The sequence below is a fragment of the Lactuca virosa genome, chromosome 7 (assembly GCF_052849685.1).
Source record: "Lactuca virosa cultivar CGN04683 chromosome 7, Lactuca_virosa_CGN04683_v6, whole genome shotgun sequence".
NCBI classification, from domain to species: domain Eukaryota; kingdom Viridiplantae; phylum Streptophyta; class Magnoliopsida; order Asterales; family Asteraceae; genus Lactuca; species Lactuca virosa.
The window spans coordinates 78,141,464-78,165,939 of NC_136432.1; the positions used below are offsets into that span (position 1 = coordinate 78,141,464).

Sequence of the window (24,476 nt, forward strand, 5' to 3'; positions counted from 1 at the left end):
TTGTATCATTACGACTAGAGTTTAGTCTCATTTTAACCGAGACAAATTAATAGTCTAGCTATTATTACTATTATATAAGCGTTAAACAATACTCTTCGCCCACTATGTACAGACAGGGGCCAGACATGGAACACCGGAGGGCACGATCATTTTGGCATAAAGCACTTTTGAATCCAGCAACCCAAGCGGCCCTCCAAACCAGATTCCCCGTACCGCGAGTGGTTAAAAAGATATTATAGCGACACTTATATAACTCATAATAATAGCCCAAATACTTATTATAAGGTCCTAATAACATTACTATATTAAAACATAAGCTATACTAAAGATAGGGTAGGCATAACTCACTTACAGCGGGTTTTCTCGAAAACCGGGCTTCGCTGGAGCAGCGTTTCCGAGCCGAAAGGCTCTTTTCTCGGGGCTCTGGGAGCCTCGGGAATTCCTTCGGGTGCTAGGGGGAGTACTGACCACGACCTCTATTTATAGGCCGAAAGGTTGGATTTGGTGTGAGAATTATGGCTGCCCACGACCTCTATTTATAGGCTTGAAATCTGATCGACTCGCCGAGTCGGAGTACTGACCCGCCGAGTCCATGCCACATGTCACCATTCTGGTGGCAAAACGTGGGTGGCCTATAGTGTGCCACGTCACCCCTTTTGCAGCAGCACCCTGCCGACTTCTAAATCTCGTAACTTTCGCATACGAGCTCCGTTTTCGACGTTCTTTATATCCACGCGTAGGTAAAAACAATATCTACAACTTTCATTTTGACTCCGTCGGCTAATTCTTGACCGATTTTAAATTTAATAGTAGGAGGAGATTATATTGTTAAATGTCCGCGTAAAATTCATAACTTCTACATACGGACTCCGTTTTCGTCTGTATTTTTATGGTTGAGTTCCTATTAATGAGATCTTCAACTCTCATTTAGTTCGCGTAGGCCAAAAACCACTCGAACTAAAATTCGAGTTTCGGGTCGTGCACAGCAATGCCAAATCTTAGAAAATTCATAACTTCCTCCTACGAAGTCGGATTTGGACGTTCTTTTTTTGTATGTTCTCGGTTTAACGTATACTACAACTTTTGTTTAGATCACTATGGCTGAAAAATCCTCTATAGTAAATTCACTATTTACGTCTCCCGGTGTCGTGCCGATTTTGCCGTAAAACTTCAACGGGCCATAACTTCTTCGTTATAACTCGGATTTCGGCGTTCTTTATATGTACGAAACCCTTGTAACATATGCTACAACTTGGTTAAGATTACTCCTCCTAAATAATCTTCCATAAAAAACTCATTTTTGATGCTCATTGTCTCTAAATTGACTAGCCCGGATCTACGGGCGTTACAAATTACCATCAATGTCAATCGAGACTATGAAGAAAATGTCAAATTTTCACAAGGCTTCTTCAAACGTTTAAACTGGTTATTCTTTTTCTTTGAGGACTAAGGAAAATTGTGTTAGGCTTGATTACACACAATAGCAACATATTTTAGGTCTAAAATTTTATCTTATGCGATGTATATATTATGTAACATAGAACCATTTATTTTTTGTTCATTATAGGCAATATACTTTGTGTTATTTCACACAGTATGGTGAATATACTACCTAAAATAGGAATTTATTTAAAACAATTTGTTATCATCAATTGCTAGAGTTTCCTAAAGTTTTATGAGAAAGTTGTGGTCGCCATGACCAAATAAATAAAATGAATAGCAAGGTATGTTCGTCAAAACTAACCGGAAGGTATAATTTTTATTTGTATACATTATACAAGTATTCGGCAAAAACAACGGGAGGCTTTTAAAACATATAAAATCATATCAAATGACTTATCTAAAACACGTTATTTATAAAAATTAAGTCAATTTGTAAAATTATAAAAAGTTTGAATTTAAATTTTTTTTTGTTTTATCTAAAAGCTAAATGTTTCTACTGGGTAGCTTTTTTTCGATTTTTTTTCTTAAATAGTAAAAGGTTGAATCGCCTAAAAGTAAGATGCCGAACACACCCCAAGAATAGTAATCTATCAATCTAAGTTTTTCCTGTAAAATCCAAACAGAAATCTTGTAACAACGTAAATTTCCAAAACAATTTTTCATTTTTAAAACATACTTTTGTTCATCAAAACAATATCAAGCAAACTGTATCCACTGTCATAATAACAAACTAAACCCAGAATCTCAAAACATAATCTCTATGAGTGTGTACGGATCATGCCGACGCCTTCCCGCGATCGTCGCTAGTATCTGAAACACATAACACAACAACTGTAAGCATAAATGCTTAGTGAGTTCCCCAAAATACCACATACCACACATACGCCTTTCCAGGCCATACTCTGTAGGATCTTCCGATCCATGTGTCTCAGGGGACTTCCGTCCCGAATCCCGGTAGACCTTCCGGTCCTACCCGTATCGACCTTCCGGTCCATGTCATCTTGACCTTCCGGTCCATACCATACATAACATACATATCACATAACCGCATATAGCACATACATCTCATAGCATACAAGACCTTCCGGTCACACATAGGTACCCTTCCAGGTATAGTATAGTCAGAAGACTCACCTCAATGAAGTCGAATAAACTCTAGTGCTCAACGTCCCGACCTAGCCTCCTCCTATTATTCAAATAACATTCCCGATAAATATTCTCTCATAGCCTCATCTCTACAGATTGGGTAGAAGGCCATTCTACCCCTCTCTGAACTCTCTTGAATCAGTCTTGACCAGAACCCTAAAGTCAATGAAAGTCAACGGTCAAACTTTGACCCGACTAGTCGAGTGCACAAGGGCGACTCGGCGAGTCCATGCGGGTTCTCTGAATCCTTCTAGCCTCTCTTGGCTCGTCGAGTCATCGTCCCACTCGACGGGTTACACCTGTCACGAATCGTGGGGCAACCCCGACTCGACTCGTCGAGTCCCATTATGGACTCGGCGAGTTGCATCCATGGCAACACTGAAATGACCTTCTGAGGTTAGATCTACTTCTCTAACCTATAGATCTGGCCTTCCCAACCACTATAATCACGTAAAGGTCCGACCTTTACACTCATGCAATGTCCAATAAGCTCCTTTGGGTGAAATAACCTCTAGAATGGCAACCTAGGGTCATATCTCTAATGGAGTAGCAAAAAGCAAGGTAGATAGGACTCTGTGGACCTCTTAAGGTCCAGATCTAAGAAGAACTCCACCTTGGGACCTCACATACTTCGAATCCAAGCCAAAGAAGGCATAAGAAAACCCTAGATTCAAGTAGATCACCAAATACACGAGATTGAGCACAGATTAGTACCTCTAGCAGTCTCTTCTGATCAAATGGGTGATAGATCTGAGCTCCTCAATCTTCCTTGTTTGTCCTCCTTCCTTCTTTCTTGCAAAATCACACTTAGAATGATGAATTAGCCCTCTTCTTGCACTACAAGCTTTCTCTCTGCTCTCTAGGGTTTCTCAGGGGTGCATTGGCCGCAATGGAGGCCATAAAGGCCTTTAAATAGGGCACATGCCCCGAGAATTAGGGTTTCACTTAACAGCGCGGACTCGCCGAGTCCACGCATCGACTCGTCGAGTCCTTCATTAAATCAGACAAGAAATGCGCGCTCCTACTCGGCGAGTCTGAGCGTCTACTCGCCGAGTCCCTCCATAAAACTCAAGATAAATGAACTTTATAGCATACCTGGAAATCTGGATGTTACAAATCTTGCATAACTTATCATTGAGTATAATAACTAAATTATAGCCCGCGTTAAACACGGGAAACACATAAAAAAAACATATAATTGACTGCAGATATTGCATAATGATTATAAACAAAATATATGGTTATTGGTATTATTGAAATGTGTAAAAAATACATTGAAAACGATAAATATCTATAATCATTGAATGATCTTTTTGTAGACAACATTTTTTATTTTATTAGTTGAACGACCTTCCTCGTCTCATATAGTTATGATATTGTTATATAACTATAAGCATTTTAATTAGACGTTCCTTCCATAATAAGGTTGCCTAATTTAAACATATATTCACAACCAATATATTGTTTTTTCCGCTGCATTAGATATTGACAATTATTTTATTTATTCAAATAAAGTCATATAATATAATTTATAGAATGTTAAATGTTATATGGATTTAATTCTAGTGCACAAAAGCGAATGTTTGAAGCAGAGAATGATGATGGAAGTTATAAACAATAATAATGATGTTGTAGGAAAAAGTTTGAAGAAAAGAAACGATTGAAAATTAGTGTGAGTCGCGGATTCAAGATGAATCGTATATGTATATGATAATTTGAATATGTTTTTTTTGTATTAATGATTTCCTAATAAAAATATATTTTATATTAATGGTTACTAATATAAACGGATTTATATTAATGGTTGATATTAATGCCTTGATTGAAATGGTTTGTTAGTAATATGATTTTAAAATTGACTATATTAAAATCTTCATAATCGGAAATTCAAGATTTAAAATACGGAAAACTTTTATTGGAATTATAATGAGGCAGCATTATCTAAGACGTAAATGTTTCATATACTTTTGGAGGAAAAAAATCAGGATCATTAAAAAATTTTATATAAAGAAAATACAAATTTAAATTTGGTGAAATTATGGATGAAATTACTGGCGAAAATTATTTTGGAGGGAGTTGTATTTTGTAAGGTATAATAATATTACAAAATTCGAAATATGTATATTTATTGTGTAAATTTATAAATTTTATTGTTACTATATAAAGATAAAAAAGTAGGTTGGTATGATATAAAAAACATAATAATTTCAATGATATTTTAAAATCATGCCAAAATTAACCGGATTCTTATGACATAAAAATTTAAAAAAAAAATCATAATCATCTCTAATATATAAAAGTAACATTTTCGTAATTAATGTCAGTTCCTAAGATAATTAACTTATGTTTTGTTAAAGGTATGTAATATCTTTTTCCCGTTTATTTGAAAAGTTTCAGAAAAGTAGTTAACTGATTTTATCTAATTTGTGACAAAGAAAATCGAAATATATGAATACATATATTTGATATAGGAACAAAAAAATAATCGAAAAAATATAAAAAGCGAAAGAAGGTACTGACCTTCTAGTGCACAAAAGCGAATGTTTGAAGCAGAGAATGATGATGGAAGTTATAAGCAATAATAATGATGTTGTAGGAGAAGGTTTGAAGAAAAGAAACGATTGAAAATAAGTGTGAGCCGCGGATTCAATGATGAATCGTATATGTATATGAGTTTTTGGTATTAATGATTTCCTAATAAAAATAGATTTTATATTAATGGTTTACTAATATAAACGGATTTATATTAATGGTTGATATTAATGTCTTGATTGAAATGGTTTGTTAGTAATATGCTTTTAAAATTGACTATATTAAAATCTTCATAACCGGAAATTCAAGATTTAAAATATGGAAAGCTTTTATTGGAATTAAATACATTCCATTTCAACGAATGTAAGTTATTGTTTGACGATTGCAAAGCATTTATTGGAATTAAATACATTCCATATGGGGAAGATGATGCCAGCAATTTGATCTAAAGGTGGAAAAAATAAGACTGAAATACAATCAAGGGTCCAGATTATTTAAGATGATGTCATAATATTTTTCTTTTAATAATATTTAGAGATTAGGACTTCTTGTAAGACTCTATATAAAGCCATTATTTATCTAATTTTTTCATACGTTCCATCGATTCTTTTCTGACCCTCTCTTCGGACGTTTTTGTTCATAGCCATTGTAAGCTTTCTTATTGCCTAACTTTCAAGAATTAATATTAGTGTTTTATGGTTTTTCCGTTTTGAGTTTACATTCAATTTCTTGTGTGTTCTTGTCGGCTGATTTATATGTTCCAAACATCATGTATTTTATAGCACAGGTTTCAAAATTTGCTCGTTATCTGAGTATAGATGCAGACCCATGTAGTATAATGCTATATATATCTGATTTCTTATATTTCATCTGACAATATAACTTTTTCAAGATATGTATATACGTATCATAACTTTTATGCAGATTCACCCATAATTTTCAAATCAATCATTTCTTTGTTTACTACACTGAATTAATTTATAATTTAAGGTTAATTTTTTTATAATTTAGTTGTTCTAAATTTGTTTTATTTTCTTTTCTTTTAACGTTTAAGAAAATACTTGTTGCAATTACTCGGTATTAATAGGTGAAATTAGAACTTGCCTATAAATAATCCTCTGCAAGAAAATGAAGATTCAAATTGTTGTCTTGCTCGTGATTACAATCTTGCTCGTAACATCTGTGCAACAGTTAAGTTGTAGGAGTATCGTTGATCACTCGATCGATGAAGAAAGAATAAGAGAGAACTTTATTTCAACATTAAACGTCATTTCAAAGTCAACCCGAAGCTCACGAATGGAGAAAATCAACTGCCTTATGTGGTATCACGTCGCAGAGTTCCTTGTGGACCAAATCCACTTCATAACTAAGCATGGTTTCATACAATTTTTTGTGAAGCATAAGATCTATAAAGTCGTTTTTGTTTTCATATTTTATACACATGTTTCTACTATCTATGAACAACTTATTATTCATTGATTTATAAATGTCATCGCTCCGGGGGATGAAATACGTGTTGGCAGATTAAATATATTTTTTCTTCTTGCTTTTCAAAAAAAAAAAGATTAAATATATTTGATATTTTTTCATTCAGGTGAACAAAACACATTTATGATATATTGTTTTGAAAATTTATTTGCTAAAATTGAATCATAAATTGCTTAATTTTAAGATATGTCAATGACTTGAAAGCGTGTATTGTTGTTTGTTAAATATTTTGTATGAAACAATTTAAAGAAAATTAATTTCTATTTTAACTGTTTAGAGATGTTTATGCCAAAAGAACAGTTCCATGTAATTAGATTATATTCAATATTATTTAATGAGTTTCAGACTAAGATGTAAATGTATAATATTACTTTACCTTAATAAATTGTGTTAAAGTTTATATGAAACTCGCATGGGGATATATCTGTCACGTCGTGGATCATGAGTTTCGATTATTTTGTCCTGTAGTGGCTCACAACGTGAGTCATAGATGGTCACGTCATGAGGATCTATTGACCGTTGACTATTGACTTTTTGGCCAATTTGACTTTGGGTCAAACTTGAAGGATTTGGGTTGTTGATTAAGATTTTTCCATGTTTTGGTGATAGAGGGCTAGGGAAGCAATCATGAAACAACCTAAAAATACGGTCCAAAAATTTCGTTTTGCTTTTTATAAAAACCATAAGTACCATTTGTCATCTCATGAAAGGAACATATATCTCAAATCATCATAAATTTCATATGGGATGATGTCAGCAATTTGATAAATTTCATATGGGAAAGATAATGTCAGCAATTTGATTTAAGGGTGGAAAAAATAATATTGAAATACAATCAAAGGTCCAGATTATTTAAGGTCCAGATTATTTAAGATGATGTCATAAGGTTTTTCTTTTAATAATATTTAAGATTAAAAAATATACTATTATGTTTAATTTATCAAGTCTAGTTGTTAACCAACATACAAGTCGACAGAAATCTTGCATCTTATTAATTGTAGATGTGACCCCCCATCCACCCTCCTTGATCTACAATTTCTATCAACAAATTTAATAAATTTAAAATATGCTTTACATTACTCCAATACTAGTATAATTATAATTTATCCAATTAAATCATACTAGCAACCAAAATACAGAAAATAACAGAAAATAGTTGACGTGGCAAAATGGACATTGATACATTTGATAGTACATGTTTACAACATTTGGCTAACTTAACCATACACCACACTAACTCTACTACCCCCTTATCATACAAAACTAGGGAATCTCCTCACAATACAATACCACAAACACAATGTCTATTAGACATCACTTAATTTGGTCAACACAAAAAGGGTCACAAGTAGACAATAATAATAAGGACTAGGAACCGAATACCCTTTTTGCCCCCATGAAGTCGCATTTGCAGTCACATTGCTCGCGGCAGCTTTCTTACCCCTGCAAACATTACTTAATCTGGTAAGCTATATATCAGTGTTTCCTTATTTAATAGATGAAAGAACCGAATCATAAGTAAAGTTGTAAATAAAAAATAATAATTATCGATGTTTGATTGCGATTTGATGATTTTACATACCCGGCTGTCATGTACAAGCAACTGTCGTAACCTGTCCACACAAAAATCAACGTTAATTATATATTTATTTATTTTACTGTGTTTGACATGGATTGGACAGACAGATTTGTGTCGGACAAAATTTGCATTTTCTTTTTGTTCGACTAGCCCTAGTTATACATCTCTCGTCTATGCAAAAAGACATAAATGTCCTCCGTCGTCCAAATAACCACCAAAAGAGGACAATGACTAGTTCCTCTTAGTGTGAAAAGACATAAATGCCCTTCCTCATCCTTATCGTAAAAAATAACCCTACAAAATTTCACAACTTTTTCGCCACAAACATAAAAATGTGAAACAAGATAACGGTCTCTCGTCTATGCAAAAAGACATAAATGCCCTTGCTCATAAAAAATAGCCCTAAGAAAACTTACTTGGATTCTTGTTGGTTTTGACACCCGTTCCTCCAAAGCTACACGCAATATCCGTAGCCCCGTTTTGTTGATAATAAGTATTAAAAGCATAAGACGCGTGTGACACCAAACTATCCGGTTGAAAACACGGTTGACTCGGTTGAATTGGAGAGCAATCCACATTCCCGGACCCACACGCCCAATCCAATCCATCCCTCAATTCCTTCTCACTCGCATTACTCGAAGCCACACACCAAAAACTCCCATTCCCATTCCCATTTCCATTCCCACTTGTAAAATTCCCACCCGTATTCACATCCACACTACCCCTTCCACTAAAATCAACATTATAAACACTCGTTTGATCCGGATAATACAATCCCCAATTCCGTTCCGATTCCAACCCTGGTTTCCGGTTTTCATTAAACAATGAAAACACGTACACATCAACCGCCTCCCCCGGCTTAGCTGGCGTACCCGTGTTGTTGATGACGTGGCGGATCAAATTCGTGTTGTATGTTTGTGCGTTTTCTGGTGTGGCGGCGGTTTCTTTTGGGGAACCTTTTGAAGGCCAACCGGTTTCGGTTACTGTGATTTTGATTGTTTTGAAGTTTAGACCGGTTAATGCGAAGTAAATTGAATCGATTTGGGCGTCGAACATGTTTGTGTAGAGTAAACCGGTGTTTGGGTCGATGATTTCGGAGGATGATTCGAAAAGGGCGTAGTCTAATGACACGTTGTTTGAGGAATCTTGGTATGCGTAGTATGGATAGGTGTTGACTAAAAAAGGCGATTGCTTTTCTGCGAGAAATTCGAGTAATGGTTTTAGGAAACCTGCGTGTTTGCTGTTGAATGCGCCGGCGGATGGAGGGTAGGATCGGGATAAAACGCCGAGGGAATGGGTGGTGGAGACTTTGATTTTGCGGTGTAAGCCGGCTTTCCGGAGGGCGGTGTAGACGTTTGTCATGGCGGGGACGACCATGGCGGAGACGTTGTTTGGGGCTTCGGTGACTTCGGCGCCGACGGTTATGTAGGTGATTTTGGTGGCGGGATAGTATGGGAGGATGTTGTTTTTTAGCCAGGTGTCGGCGTTGGATTGGAATTGGGAGAAGGGGAGAAGGTCGGAATTGGGAATTCCGATCATGAGATCGATTCCGGTGTTGGCGAAGGCTTTGAGGACTTGGATGTTGGAATCGTAGATTCTGACGGAATTGATGTTTTGGTTTTTGATGAGTTCTACGGCTTTATCTGGTGTCGGGAGATCGTCGGCGTTTCTTCCATAGCAAATCCCAATTTTGCTTCCATGGCAGATTCCTTTTCCGAACACACACACACAAACAAGAAGAATCTTAGCATTCTAAATACGAATCAAACAGCACATTGTTCCAAAAAGGCTTAATTTGGAGAGACATAAACACAAACACATAATGTGCATAAGAAAACATAACCAGAAACATAACAGAAGTAGCAAAAATGAATCCGAAAGGCTTAAAACACCACAACAACTTAGATCAATCATGTACATAAACAGTAATGTGCATAAGGAAACATACCCAGAAGCATGAGAAGCAGAGAAGTCGCGAAGATCAATCTAAACCCTCTTGCCATTCTACACCCAGATATTGATGTCACTACTCTCTCACTCGCTTGAAAACCGAAACCCTTTGAAGTTTGAACTATAGTCTCTACAAATACATAAATTTAACCTCTACAGAGACGTTGTAACGTCTATATTTCTCTCTCACACACAGACACGCACTGGGTTTGAAGCTTTTTGGAGCTCGATAGACACGATAATGGTGACAAAACAGAGGAAGTGAAAGTACCAGGGATGAGTGTGTTGGTGTATTTGTGTCAGCAAACAGTACGAGCGAACGATAGATTTCAAGTTCTTTTTTTGGTGAGATAAAATCGAGAATCGGACTTCAAATGGTTTTATAAATTGGAATCAATTGAAATGTCTTGTTTCCGGCATTTGTCCCAGAAAAAGCATGTCTGTTCCCCACGTAATGCTCATTTAATTTATATATTTGTCAGCTTATAAAAATGGAATACAGATATATCAAATTTTAATTATTGACTATAATATTTTTTTAATAAAAACTTAAACATCATGATCAATCTTTTAAAGATGGGGACAAAAGATCCATGGAGGGATTTTTTGAAGTTGCAAATCATATTATAAACATCCTTTGGGGAAGGAAAAGAAATTTCGGTTTTTGATTTTATAATGTTATATAAAGGCTCACTATAAATAAAAACCATATCAATTTCTTTTTAAAACAATCTTGTAACATTATATTTTTTTATTGTAAATATATGTAGATTCTAATATTATTTTTCCAAAATAGTTTCATTTTATTTGTTACAGTAAATATATATGGAGCTCAATATTACCTTAGCAAAAGAGTCTTTATCGAGAGAAATGGTTCCAACATATATAATGAGTTATAATATTGTATTGCATTGATCCCTCAGAAGGAAGTGTTTGATGAGGATAGACAAGGATGTGTTGAGTCACAAGAATATGGGACTCCGACTATGATATCATGTAAATATATGTGGAGTCCATGGTAGTTTCTCCAAGAGAGTCTATGGAGAGAATGGTGACTCTAACGTATATAGTTAATTATAAGAACGTGTGACACTAATGTGAGATACACTAATAGTTACGAAACTGTTTTGCTTTTAATCAATTTTAGAATGGGAAATCTGCAAAAAAAAATCTCAATATTTCAGCTCTATTGACAAAAAAGTCACTCCTTATTATTATTATTATTATTATTATTATTATTATTATTATTATTTGTAACATCCGAAATCTGGAGTATTAATGGAGGAAAAGAAAATTGGCGTTTTGAGGGTCTACTCGTCGAGTCCAGGGAGGAAAACTCGACGAGTAAGAACTAATTGGCACGCGGGTTTTTAGACATCAACTCGACAAGTTGGAGAGGACCAACTCGACGAGTTGGTCTGGGTTTGGGAAACCCTAAATCCGGGTCTTGCACCATATTTAAGCATCCTAATCTCCATCTATCAGCCTCATTTCCAACCTCCGAGTCCCAAACTCTAATCCATTTTGAGAGCTTGTGGGCCATTTTTTAGTGAATCTTGGGTGCTTTGGAACTTGAGGAAGAAGGAGAAGCTTGGGGATCCAAGAAGAAGCTAGTAGATCCAGAAACACCTTGCCTTTCTCATCATTTCTAGGTAAGAAAGTCTTCACCTTGCTCAATGAATACTTAGATCTTCTTATCACCTTTTCTAGTGGGTTTTTGGTCCAATAAGCTTGACCTTTGGGAAATGGACGTCTCAAGTGCACATCTTTCAAGATCTAGAGTCATGGAGGGCTTTCATGGCATAAAGGTGCAAACTTTATGGCCATTGAATCCCCATCCAAGCTATAGGTGGTTATTTTGGCCTTTTAAGCTCCAAAAGGCCATGTATGAAGGACAAAGGTGGAAGATTTACGTGTTTTGTAATATCTAGAGTCCAGATCTCAGTTTATATGCTTTGGTTTAGAGTATTGATGATGTTTGGATCAAGATCTAAGCCTTAAAGGACTAGGGTTTGAGCTTAACCCATTATGTAAGGCTATTAATGGGTAAAGCTGGAAACTTTACTGATGACGCACAGTTTATTTGACTAAGTCCAGTCCAATGCCATTGGTCGCGTACCAATAACATCGGATTGGGGGACTTGTTGATATATGGTCCATTAGCATGGCCTAGACAGCTCTGGCGCGCCAGCCTCGCCTGGCGCTCCCTTGTCAGCCTTGCTGGGGACTCCCTTGCCAACCTTGTTGGGGACTCTCCTGCTGGCCCTGCCTGGGGACTCCCTTTCTAGCCTTGCTGGGGACTCTCCTGCTGGCCCGGCCTGGCGCTCCCTTGCCAGCCTTTCCTAGTGCGCGCCCGCCAGCCTCGCCCGGCGGCTTCGCCCAGCTCCTTGCTACCTGGGCCTGATTTGGGCTGGCCCAAGGCCTGACCTAATTGCCCCATATAAAGTGAACAGTATCTCCTCCATGGAGGGGGGTCTTCCCTTTGGCTCAGCCGCCGCCCTATACTCCGGCCGGGTGGCTCAGCCGCCACCCGCCGCCGTCAGCCACCATACACCACCACCAGCACCAAGATGGTCCTCTCTAGCTAAAGAGAGTCATCTCAGATCTACCAGATGATCTAACTTGACCGTCGGAGCCCGCTCCCGGGGCACAGTCCCTGGGGCGGCTCTAACGGCCAAGTTAAATCATCTGGTAGATCTGAGATGACTCTCTCTAGCTAGAGAGGACCATCTTGGTGGTGGTGGTGGTGTATGGTGGCTGACGGTGGTGGGTGGCGGCTGAGCCACCCGGCCGGAGTATAGGGCGGCGGCTGAGCCAAAAGGAAGATCCCCCTTCATGGAGGATATATTGTTCACTTTATAGGGGACAATTAGGTCAAGGGGAATTAGGTAAGGCCTTGGGCCAACCCAAATCAGGCCCAGCTAGTAAGGAGTTGGGCGAAGCCGCCCGGAGGCGTCGGGCGAGGCTGGCGGGCGCGCACCAGGCAAGGCTGGCGAGTGCGCACTAGGAAAGGCTGGCAAGGGAGCGCCAGGTCGGGCCAACAGGAGAGTCCCTAGCAAGGCTAGAAAGGGAGTCCCCAGACAGGGCCAACAGGAGAGTCCCCAGCAAGGCTGGCAAGGGAGTCCCCAGCAAGGCTGGCAAGGGAGCGCCAGGCGAGGCAGGCGCGCCAGAGCTGTCTAGGCCATGATAATGGACCATATATCAACATTTACCCTTAAAAGGACATTTTCAGTGTATAAGGGGTGTATGAAGCTTAGATATGAAGAGTAGGGGCTTAATCCATTAAGAAGGCCCAAACAGAATGAGGAATTCGGCGAGTCCAGAAAGGGACTCTACGAGTTGAGGAGATTTGTCCTGATTCTGTACAAGGTAGAACTCGATGAGTCTGTGAAGGAACTCGACGAGTTGACTCGTGTTAGCACGACTATAAGTAGCTAGAGAGCTCGACGAGTCAGGGGGATGACTTGACGAGTTGAGTCAACTCGGGGCGTTGACTTTGACCTTGACCAAGGTTGACCTAGTTTGACCATTGAGGACATTTTGGACTAAGTGTTATTTGGTACTGATAGCTCGGGGAGCCGAAGGAGTAGCAGTTTGGGAAATTGACAGTTAGCAGCAAGAAAATTATCTGCAGGACTTCAGCAGTGCAAGGTGAGTCTCCTCACTGTTTGCATGGGTCTACGGCCACAATGTCGTCCCATTATGTTTGTGTATAGTAGGAAGACCCGGGGGTTAGCCCTAGGCATTGTATGATAGTAGGTTATTCCGGACTAAGGTCCGATGTCGGGCGGTGCCCGAGGAAAGTTTATATGTATGTTATTCCGGACCAAGGTCCGATGCCGGACGGTGCTCAAGGAATATTTGCATGTTAGATTATACTTGTTGTCTGTGTGATACTTGTATGTGCCTGGTAGGGAGGTGAGTGTGGGCGAGGTCCCGTATCTCACCACTAGCTGAGTATGGACGGGGTTCCATATCTCATCATTAGCAGAGTAGGGGTGGGGCCCGTGATAGGAGAGAAGTAAGTGTGGGTGGGGGCTCGTATCTCACTATCAGCAGGAGTGTGGACGGGGTTCCATGACTCATCAGTAGCAGGACAGGGGCGGGGCCCAAGTTAGGCGAGGCCTTAGGACAGGAAATACATTTAGAGTATGTTTCCTTTATGTGCTAGTATGATTATATGATATTATTTATGTGTATAGTGGGCGGGGCCCAGAGACAGGCGGGGCCTAAGAGAAACAGATATGTATACCGAGTGGGACTCGATGCTAGGTGGGGCCCGATGTCGGATAGAGTCTGATGTCGGGCGGGGCCCGATGTAGGGTGGGGGCCCAGTATATGTGGTTATGTGTACGGTATGTGGTAGTATGGGGAACTCACTAAGCTTCATGCTTACGGTTTACAGTTTTGGTTTCAGGTACTTCCAGTGCCAAGGAGAGGAGCTCGGCATGACTGCATCGCACACACCATTATGTTTATAGCCTGGGATGTTTACTCTGATATTTTGACAGATGTTTGATATGAGATACAATTACTTATGTTTTGATAATATGACATTGGGATAATTATGGTTTTATTTAATGGTTTAAAACGAAATTTTTGGTCATGATTTTTTGGATGTTTCATTATTATTATTATTATTATTTTATAATTTAATCATTGAAACCGGTAAACACTTGCAAAACAATCCTTTGATGGGTTTTATAAGTTACAAAATTATATGCTTGTGGAATCTCACTTAACACTTAAGGGCACATGCAACCTAAATGATCTATGTCATATAATTTGAATGTAACATATAATGAACAATAAAACTAACATGAACCCTAATGAAACCTTAGTATAATAAAAAATACAATAATTAGGGTTACATACATTTGATTTGTTGTAGTAAACAAATCACTACAATCTCTTGTGTTTGTTGGTCTTTGAAAGCTTAGCACCAAAATGATGATGCCTTTAATGACTCATACCCAAAACCATAAACCCTATAAAAGGAGGAGAGAGGAGATGTAACGTCCCAAAAATCATGATAAATTTTTTTCATTTTTCATTTAGATAAAATCATCATTTTCATAAAACCTAAGTCACAATCATAAGTGTCAAAGACAAATGTCCCAAAAATCAGAGTATCCAAAACAGGTGGAAATCAAAAATTGCAGAGGATGTGTACGATCAAGCCTTCGCCTTTCCCTGATCATCTCTAGTACCTGAAATAAGAAATCCACAACTGTAAGCCCAAACTTAGTGAGTTGCCCAAAATACCCAACACATCGGAAAATACAATTACAGTGCATGCATATATAGTTTGTTCGCCATAGCCTCAACCCAACCATCCGGGTTTGTTGACATAGAGTCTCAACTCAACCATCCGTGTTTGTAGGTCCACCGCACGAAGCAGTACCTCAACCCAACCATCCGGGTTTGTTGACTTCTCACCTCAACCCAACCATCTGAATATGTCGACATATGTAAGTAACAATTAATCATATAATGGTCCTACATCAAGTACATAACACAATGAATGGGTCGGCTTTGGTGCCTTCGACCCGCATTCATAGTGAGAAAACTCACCTCAAACCAAGATGATAGCTGAAAAGAACGGAACTCTGAATATCAACTTTATCGATCACCTATACAACAAAAGAAATGTAACGTCCCAAAAATTAGAACTAAAAATTTCATTTTTATTTAATTAAAACCATCAACCAAACGTTTCATATAAAACTATAGTGAAAATCATAGTATATCAATATTCATATGAAATACATCAAGTCAACAAAATGCGGAACATCATAGTGTGTGTGCAATGCGATCATCCCGATCTCTTCCTCTACGAACCGGAAGTACCTGAAACATAAACTGAAAATTGTAAGCACAAAGCTTAGTGAGTTCCCCAAAATTCCACATACCATACATATCAGTCAGCATAAAGCTGAATCGGGTCTATTTCACCCCCGAGTCTATTTCAACGCATATGTCAACTCAAGGCTGAACCGGGTCTATTTCACCCCCGAGTCTATTTCAACTTATATGTCAGCTCAAAGCTGAACCGGGTCTATTTCACCCACATACATAAAGCAATCAGGCATACATGAATACATCAAGAGTATAAAGACAACAAGCACATCGATCCTAGTATCCTACAGTAAAGTGAGCAGACTCACCACGATTTGCTGATAACAAAATATACAAGCTGCTGCAACCGGTAATCAGCCCACTAATTATTCAAACAGAACCCTAATTAATAATTAGGTCATAACTCATAACCGGGGTCCTAACTCATCATCCTCAACCTTTAGGGTAATATACTATTTTACCCTTTCCTTACTTGGCCCAACTAGTTTGGTCCAATAACTCTATAGTGGTCCAAGGCCCAAAAATGGCCCAACTCATAACGTAAGGTCTAACTATGGCTCAACAGATATAAAGCCCAAAATCCAGCTAAGGCCCAAAGCCCAAAAGAAGTCCAAGTCCAAAAAGGGCCCAAAATAATAAAAACCCATTTCACAGCGTACGCCCTGCGTACTCCTCGTACGTACAACGTACGAGCGTTGACCCGAAAAACAGGCGTTTAACCTAGTACGCCCATCGTACTACCCAAATTACCCTACATGACCTAATGTCAAACTTGGTCAAAGTCAGTGTTGGGTCAAAAATATGGTTTATACTTTGCTTTTCTAGGCAATTGTATTTTTTTGTAATATTTTATGAGTTTACGGTCAGGTTTATGGCCAAGGGGGTGTTTACGGCCGTAAACATGTTTACGACCGTAAACCCTGTTTACGGCCGTAAACATGTTTACGACCGTAAACCCTGTTTACGGCCCAATGGGTGTTTACGGCCGTAAACCCATTTACGACCGTAAACCCATTTACGGCCCATGTTTCTCATGTATATATATAGGGGTGAGGGGTGTGAGGAACAGATTGATGAACATAATAGAATAGAGGAGCTTAAGTGTGTGCATTTTGAAGGTGTTCTAGAGAGAGAGAAAAGCGAGTGTGTGTTAGTGTGTGTGAATCTTGTATCCGGATCTTCATTCATATCAATACATACAAGATTCATCATATTCTTCTTATCCTTCTCTTCTATTTGATCTGACATCATCCGTTTGATTGGGATTCCGCACCATCAAACGGATCTGATTGATACACAAGCAGATTAGGGACTAACAATTGGTATCAGAGCTTGGATTGTATCAGTCATTTTTGTCAGACCTGGAACATATTTGATCTTATTTTTGAAAAATTCCTGCGTTTTTGGATAGATCTCTGAAAATTAGGGGGGTTTGTTCTTCGCGTTTTTCATAAAAACAACTTTTTGATCGAGTTTTGGAGCAAAAATGGTGAAAAACGTCGTTTTTTTTTCGATCTGAAGCTGTGTTTACGGTCCGAGGTTTACGGTCCGGAGTTTGTGGTTCGCACGTGTTCGGTCTCGTTTACGGTCAGCAGCATCCTCGCAACTCGTCCTCGCATCGCATCTTCGCCTCGCACAGCAGCTTCGCACACGTGCCTCGTCCTCGCTTCGCAGCTATCTTCGCAAGCAGCAGTCTTCGCATCGATCAATAAAAAAGGGGGACGGACTTTTGGAGGTGCCAGGGATCGAACCTGGGTCTCCTCCTTACTCAAACAAGGTGCCTTACCAGTTGATCTACCAAGCACCTTGTTACAAACCTTTCGATTTTAATTCTTAAACACTCCCTGTCGCACCATTTTCGCAAATTTCACACTTTTAGCCCAAAATTCAAATTTCTTTTATTTTTAAATTCCATTTTCAACCAAAAAAAATAATTAAAAAAAATAATAATAATAATAAATAAAAAATAAAAAAATTTAGTTTTTAATTTTTGACTTTTAATTTTGACTTTTTATTTAAAATTTTGACTTTGACTTTTAAAGTTTGACCTTTGACTTTAAACTTTGATTTTCTCGTTTAACTTTTAAATTTTCAAATTTAGCTTTTCGGTTTGACTTTTAAGTTTGACTTTTCAAGTTTGACCTTTGAGTTTGACTTTTTAAATTTGACTTTTAAGGTTGACTTTTGAGGTTTATAGTCAAAAGACATTTTTAAATTTAAGTTTGACTTTTAAGCTTGACTCTTTAAATTTGACTTTTAATGGTTTTTGAGGTCTACAAGGGAATTGAAGTCATGAAAGAGAGTCGTCAGGATATGTTAAGACAAAATTTCAACATGTTCGATTATATACCTGGAGAAACCCTGGAAGCTCAGTTGAAGCGATTTATTACACTTACTACTGAGATGAATATAGCTGGGATTTTCTTGACTAAATCTGAGATAAACAAAAAGCTGCTGAATGCACTTCCGAAATCGTGGGATATGAACGTGGCTGTTATCAAGAAGACAAAAGATCTCAACCGTCTTAGTCTTGCTGCTGTAATTGAAAGAACTTGATGCTTTGAAGTGTGGAAAAACAATGAGTTCCGCAAACCTTCCAGTCAATGAAGTTTCTTGTTCTCAATCATGTGAAGTTTCATGTTCTCAATCATGTGAAGCTACGATTAAACTTCTTCGTGAACATAATGATTTATTAAAAAGAGAAGTTGAGGACCTGAGATATGAAGGTTATCAACTCAGGAAAGGACAGAAACCCCTAAAGGCCCAGTTAGAAACAAAAAATAAAGGACTTTAGGAAGCTTCAGGAAGAATTCAGCAACAAGTGTGAAAATTATGACTATATTAAGAGACAACTTGATGCTGTAACCGAAGAACTTGACGCTTTGTAAATTAAGTGTGGAAAAACAGATGTTAGTTTCAAAAATTATACTATGTCAAGTAAGACAGTCAAGTCCTTATTTGAAACCCAATTAAAATTCAAAGATAATCAAAACAAGGGTCTAGGGTATGATAGTGTTCCTCCACCTTTCAATCATAACTACACATCCATCCCTACGACACGGGAAGAAATTGACAGGGAGGCACATCTTTAATATGGCAAACCAGCTGGATTTGTGTCAGGAGGTATTCAGGTTGAAAATACTAATGTTTCTACTTCATGTGCAGGTAAAGTAGCAGAAGATGAGAACAAAGAGAAAACCATTGAACAAACCAACATCTCCTTGAACTCTGAATCTGTTGCTTCGAACTCAGCTGTTTCTGATCAACCTGCTGTTGAGAAATACAGGCCACCAATTCCAGCGAAACAGAGTGCCTCCTGTAATTGTGCTTGTGGGAACAATAAGAGACAAGGCAAGGATACGCCACCAGGGGCAGGAAGAAACAACTTCACAGTGAAGAAAAAGACATGTTTTTACTGTGGAACACCTGGACACATTGCCATAAATTGTCCTAATCGCGCATACGTTCCCTACTATGCACAAGGCTGGCAGAACGCGCCAAGAGGGAGATACTCCAAAAGAAACCCCTCAAGGTCACGTTCAGACCATGGTGACTGGAACGCGCAGAAGGCCAATAATCAAACCCACAAGGCCAAGAATCCGAATCCCAAGAACAAGAAGGGAATGCCGGCCAAGAAGCCAAATCCAATAGATGCTCCCGTGAAGCCAAAATCAAAGTCATCTCAACGACCGACATCAAGATCAAAAGCAAGTACTGAGCCACCCATCAAATCGAAAAAGAAATGGGTTAAACCCAACTACAAATGGGTTCCAAAGGCTCACTCTCCCAAATCTTCTAACGATTCTAATATTTCTACATCTTCTGTTTGTGATAAGCAGGACATGTCATGGGAGAGAGTACTGTGCATTAATGACAAAGGTCAACCCAGTTTCAAAATGGACTGGGTTCCAAAGACCAACTAATCCCGCTCTGTGTCGGAGCAGCTATGGAGGCATATCATCAGACTTCGGTTTGTTGGTAGTAGCTGTTCCAGGCACATGATAGGGGACATCTCTCAACTGTACAACACTCAGAACATTATTTGAGAGTATGTGTCCTTTGCGGGAAAGGAGGAAAGGAAGAGATCACAAATGGGGTTAGTGCTTAATGACATGAAGAATTTTTGGATTTGTTCTGAGATTACGCGTGCTGTTCTCAGACCATCTGGATGCAAATTCAATCGGTGACTTACAGTTTGAGTTTTTTTCTCTATACTCCTGAGTTTTTCTTAAGCTGATTCGCTTTAAAGACTAATTTTTGTTTTAGGATAGTTTAAATTTGCGCATTTAATTTCGTTTCTCTCCTATGCACAAATTTAGGGGGAGAAATAAAAACAAAACGAAAATTAGAAAATATTCAAAAAAAATCAAAAAAACATTAGAAAATCAGAAAATCCAAAAATATGTTGGTTATGAAATGAGTTTGAGGGAGATGTTTTGGGAAGTGATATAATCATGTGATAACAGGCAATCTGAATCTGTGTAAGGGACTGAATCTGAATTGTCTAGGCTCTGTGTTCGATGCGCTGGTAGGCACGAGAGATTAAAATGGACTTGACTAGGCATTAATGAACTTAAGGAATCTAGAGACTTGAAAAATCTTGACCTAGATAGATCCATTTAGCCTGACAATACGACGCTCAGATAGGTTGAGCAGGGAGATATACATGATAATCCACCGGTCACATTAAATTAATCCGTATCTAGAACTGTGGTTTAACTCTTCCTCGATGTACGGACTTTGTCCTTAATTCCGGTATTGATGGGGCGACTGGGAAATTCCGATAAAGTAGGTATGTAGAAAATTATTTTCTTGCTTTCTTTCTGTTAGTCATATGTTGCCTCCTCTGCGTGATTGAAATACATCCGACCTGGACTGCAACATATGCAACTCTACTTCTATGCATCTTCTATCCATGCAATTCTTCATGTCTGTTAGCCATATGTTGTCTCCTTTGCGTGATTAACCATCCGACCTGGTACACAGCATATGCACCATTCTACTTCTCAATCCCTCTAAATCTGGTTAGTCATATGTTTCACCCTCTGCGAGATTGGAAGAGATCCGACCAGGGTGTATAGCATATGCATTCTAAATCTGACTTCTCTCATAATAATTGTCTGCTCACCTAAAGTAAGGAGTACTTTGGAAGTTACTGATTATTGGGGTATGTCAGGAAGCGGGAAACATGTTCTAGTACATTTAAAATTGAACAATCACTAGGTTGTCTGTAGATCTCGCTGCTCAATTTAGGTGAACAACAATATCTTTGGTCGTTGTCAGCTGAATGGTCCTTAAGGAATATTATCTAGGAACTTAGGATCACATTGTCTTGTCACTTATAGTATGTCCTAATTTTGTCACAATCTCTCGTGTTTAAGTGGACCACAATACCGGCGATTGACCAAATCTATTCATGAAGGGAGAGGTACTGATAAACGGATAAAGGCTGTCTAAAAACTTTGATCCCAAATCACTCTTAAAGTTAGATATCTTTTTTATTTTTGTTAAATTTGTTCATAGTTTTCTTCTAATTTAAATATTAGGGGAGAATTAAAAATTTTAAAAACCAAACAAAAATCAGAAATTAAAAAATCCAAAAATAGTGTTATTTTTGTTTTATTTCTTGTTTAGAAAAATCAAAAAAATCCAAAAATATTTTTGTTTCCGTTTAGTGTGCTAAATTTTCTTTTAGTTTTGTTTTGTCTTGAAAAGTGAATTCAGGTGAAGATGAAACTCATGGAGTTTGTGTCGAAGATTTCTGAGCCAAGGCTTCATCCGTGATCATCGAAGAATTCTCATTCGAAGGAGCAAGAAATGAAGATTATTCTTTCGACATTCAATCTTTCAACCCCAGAAGCAAGGTGAAGCTGCACTTGAAGATTAGGTGACGGATTGCATTGAAGCCTCCTCAATCAGTCTGCTGCTATCTTAAACCTGCTGAAGTGATCCAGAAGATTTGTTCTCTCTGACGTTCTCTCTGAAGATTCTCAAGCTGAAAGCGCTATCTTTCAAGAATCAGTACGTCAAGCCTCCTCACCCAATGTGCGTTCAATGTCAAATCTTGAAGAAATGCCCAACTGCTCAAGATGAAGTCAATTATTGAAGATTCATCATGTTCATCTTGAAGCTATGAAGAATTTGAAGATTAATGCTGAAGCCAAGCTCCCAATGAAGATTAACAAGAAAAGTCAGCTACTTTTTAGGGGGAGCTTGTTGGGTCATTTAAGAAAAGAAAAGAAAGCTATAAACCAAGGGGGAGATTGTTGGGTCAAAAATATGGTTTATATTTTGCTTTTCTAGGCAATTGTATTTTTCTGTAATATTTTATGAGTTTACGGTCAGGTTTATGGCCAAGGGGGTGTTTACGGCCGTAAACATGTTTACGACCGTAAACCCTGTTTACGGCCCAATGGGTGTTTACGGCCGTAAATCCATTTATGGCCCATGTTTCTCATGTATATATATAGGGGTGAGGGGTGTGAGGAACATATTGATGAACATAATAGAATATAGGAGCTTAAGTGTATGCATTTTGAAGGTGTTCTAGAGAGAGAGAAAAGAGAGTGTGTGTTAGTGTGTGTGAATCTTGTATCCGGATCTTCATTCATATCAATACATACAAGATTCATCATATTCTTCTTCTCCTTCTCTTCTATTTGATCTGACATCATCCGTTTGATTGGGATTCCGCACCATCAAACGGATCTGATTGATACACAAGCAGATTAGGGACTAACAGTCAGCGGTCAACAGTCAAAGGTCAAAAAGTCAAAAATCCACACAGGTTGAGTACACCCTGCGTACTCCATCTATATGCATGGCGTAGAGTCCCATCCCCAATTGCGGGGTTCAGTATGCAGTGTGTATCTCTAGGTACACCCTGCGTACTCAGTCAGGTCCCAATTTCCTCATTAAGTGCTTATTCCCGTAAGGACTTACATCTAAATCTCAGATCTAACCCCAATTAACATCCATAATCATAAAGTTTCCAACTATATGACTTTACATGGCTAGAAAGTATCCAAATTTAAAACCCCAACTTATCACAAGATTCTAAGCCCATAACTCATGCATGGATGAAAGGAAAGGATCAATATCACATTTTGACTCCATGCACTTCAAAGCGTCGGAAAAGTCTACTCATAAGGTCTGGAGTAGCTCATACTCAACTACACCAAGATTATGGGACCAAAATGCACAAAAACCTTAGAACTAACAAGATCTAGTAAAGTATTCATCAAGTTGAGAACTTTATACCTTATGGATGTTGCTAAGGAGATGTAAGGTCCAGATCCACAAGGCTTGAAACTTCTCAAGTGCTTTCCAAGAGTTTCCTTCCTTCAAAGATGAGCACAAAAGACTAAAAAGGCTCAAAACTCCACAAATGGAGATTAGAGTTTGCAAGGGGTCGTTTGGGAGGATGGAGGCTGAAGGTGGAAGGGTTTATAGGAGTTAAGGTTGTTTAAACATGGCTCAGACCCTTATTATTAGGGTTTGTGTAACGCTCGTGTTTCTGGGCTAAGCATTAATGATGATGTAATAGCCTAGTTCAACCATTGTAACTCATTTTGAAGTAACAAGGAGGAATTACTTGAATATTATGTGAATTATGTGATTTTATGTGTTTTAAACTTATTTATAATGATATAATAAATTAAGAATGAAAATAAGTGTCAAAAATAAAATGTTAGATAAACCCGATATCTATGAAGAAAGTTGTAGTGGTCGTGACAAGGATTACGGAGATATAAAGAACGCCGAAATCCAAGCTATAACGAAGAAGTTATGACCTGTCGAAGTTTCGCGACAGAACCGGCACGGCACTGCGTGACGTAAAAAGTGAGTTTACGATAAAGTGCTTTTTAGCCTTAACAATCTAAACGAAAGTCATAGTATTCGCTAAACCGAGAGCGTACATAAGAAGAACGCCCAAATCTGACTTCGTATGAGGAAGTTATGATTTTTCCAAATTTCGGATTAACAATACGCAACCTGGAATTCGAATTATAGATCGAACGATTTTTAGTCGACACAACCTAAACGAGAATCGAAGATCTCGTCAATAGTAGTTCAACGATAAAAGACAGACGAAAACGGACGTCGGATGAAGAAGTTATGAATTTTTAACGGACTTTTTCTGTCCCGGCTTGTTAAAAATATAAATTTAAAAATAAAGTCAAAATTAGCCGACAGAGTCTAAACGAAATTTGTAGACTACGGTCTCACCTACGCGTGGATATAAAGAACGTCAAAAACGGAACTCGTATGCAAATGTTATGAATTTTTGAAGTAAGAGGTACGCATTTCAAGGTTATCCGAAGGGAACGCCCCACGTAGAGAAGGAACGCCCATCGTACGTGGAAGGAACGTTGCGCGGTCTCACATTGCTTAGTCTAGAAGCGGCCATGTAGCTCCATCCGAATAGTGACACGTCCGAGCCTCGCAAGCTGCACCCCGCTCGTACGCGTTGCGTACG

At 38.3% G+C, this 24,476-nt stretch overlaps 1 protein-coding gene across 1 annotated transcript; it reads right to left on the reverse strand.

The window, feature by feature from the left end:
- Positions 1-7,771: 7,771 nt before the first annotated feature.
- LOC145124505 (O-Glycosyl hydrolases family 17 protein) lies at positions 7,772-10,531 on the reverse strand. Its single transcript, XM_079059869.1, has 4 exons — positions 10,137-10,531; positions 8,605-9,897; positions 8,192-8,222; positions 7,772-8,052 (listed from the first exon to the last, which is right to left on the reverse strand). The coding sequence occupies exons 1-4, from the start codon at positions 10,189-10,191 to the stop codon at positions 7,917-7,919; spliced, it is 1,515 nt and encodes a 504-aa protein (XP_078915995.1). The 5' UTR covers positions 10,192-10,531; the 3' UTR covers positions 7,772-7,916.
- Between the last annotated feature and the right edge of the window lie 13,945 nt (positions 10,532-24,476).

Bases quoted from the DNA above. Each gene is read 5' to 3' on its own strand.
- LOC145124505 (XM_079059869.1), bottom strand. From the start codon at position 10,191: ATGGCAAGAGGGTTTAGATTGATCTTCGCGACTTCTCTGCTTCTCATG. The intron at 9,898-10,136 runs GTATGTTTCCTT...TGTTCGGAAAAG, and splicing joins TCTGCTTCTCATGCTTCTGG to GAATCTGCCATGGAAGCAAA. The intron at 8,223-8,604 runs GTAAGTTTTCTT...TTGTGTGGACAG, and splicing joins CAAAACCAACAAGAATCCAA to GTTACGACAGTTGCTTGTAC.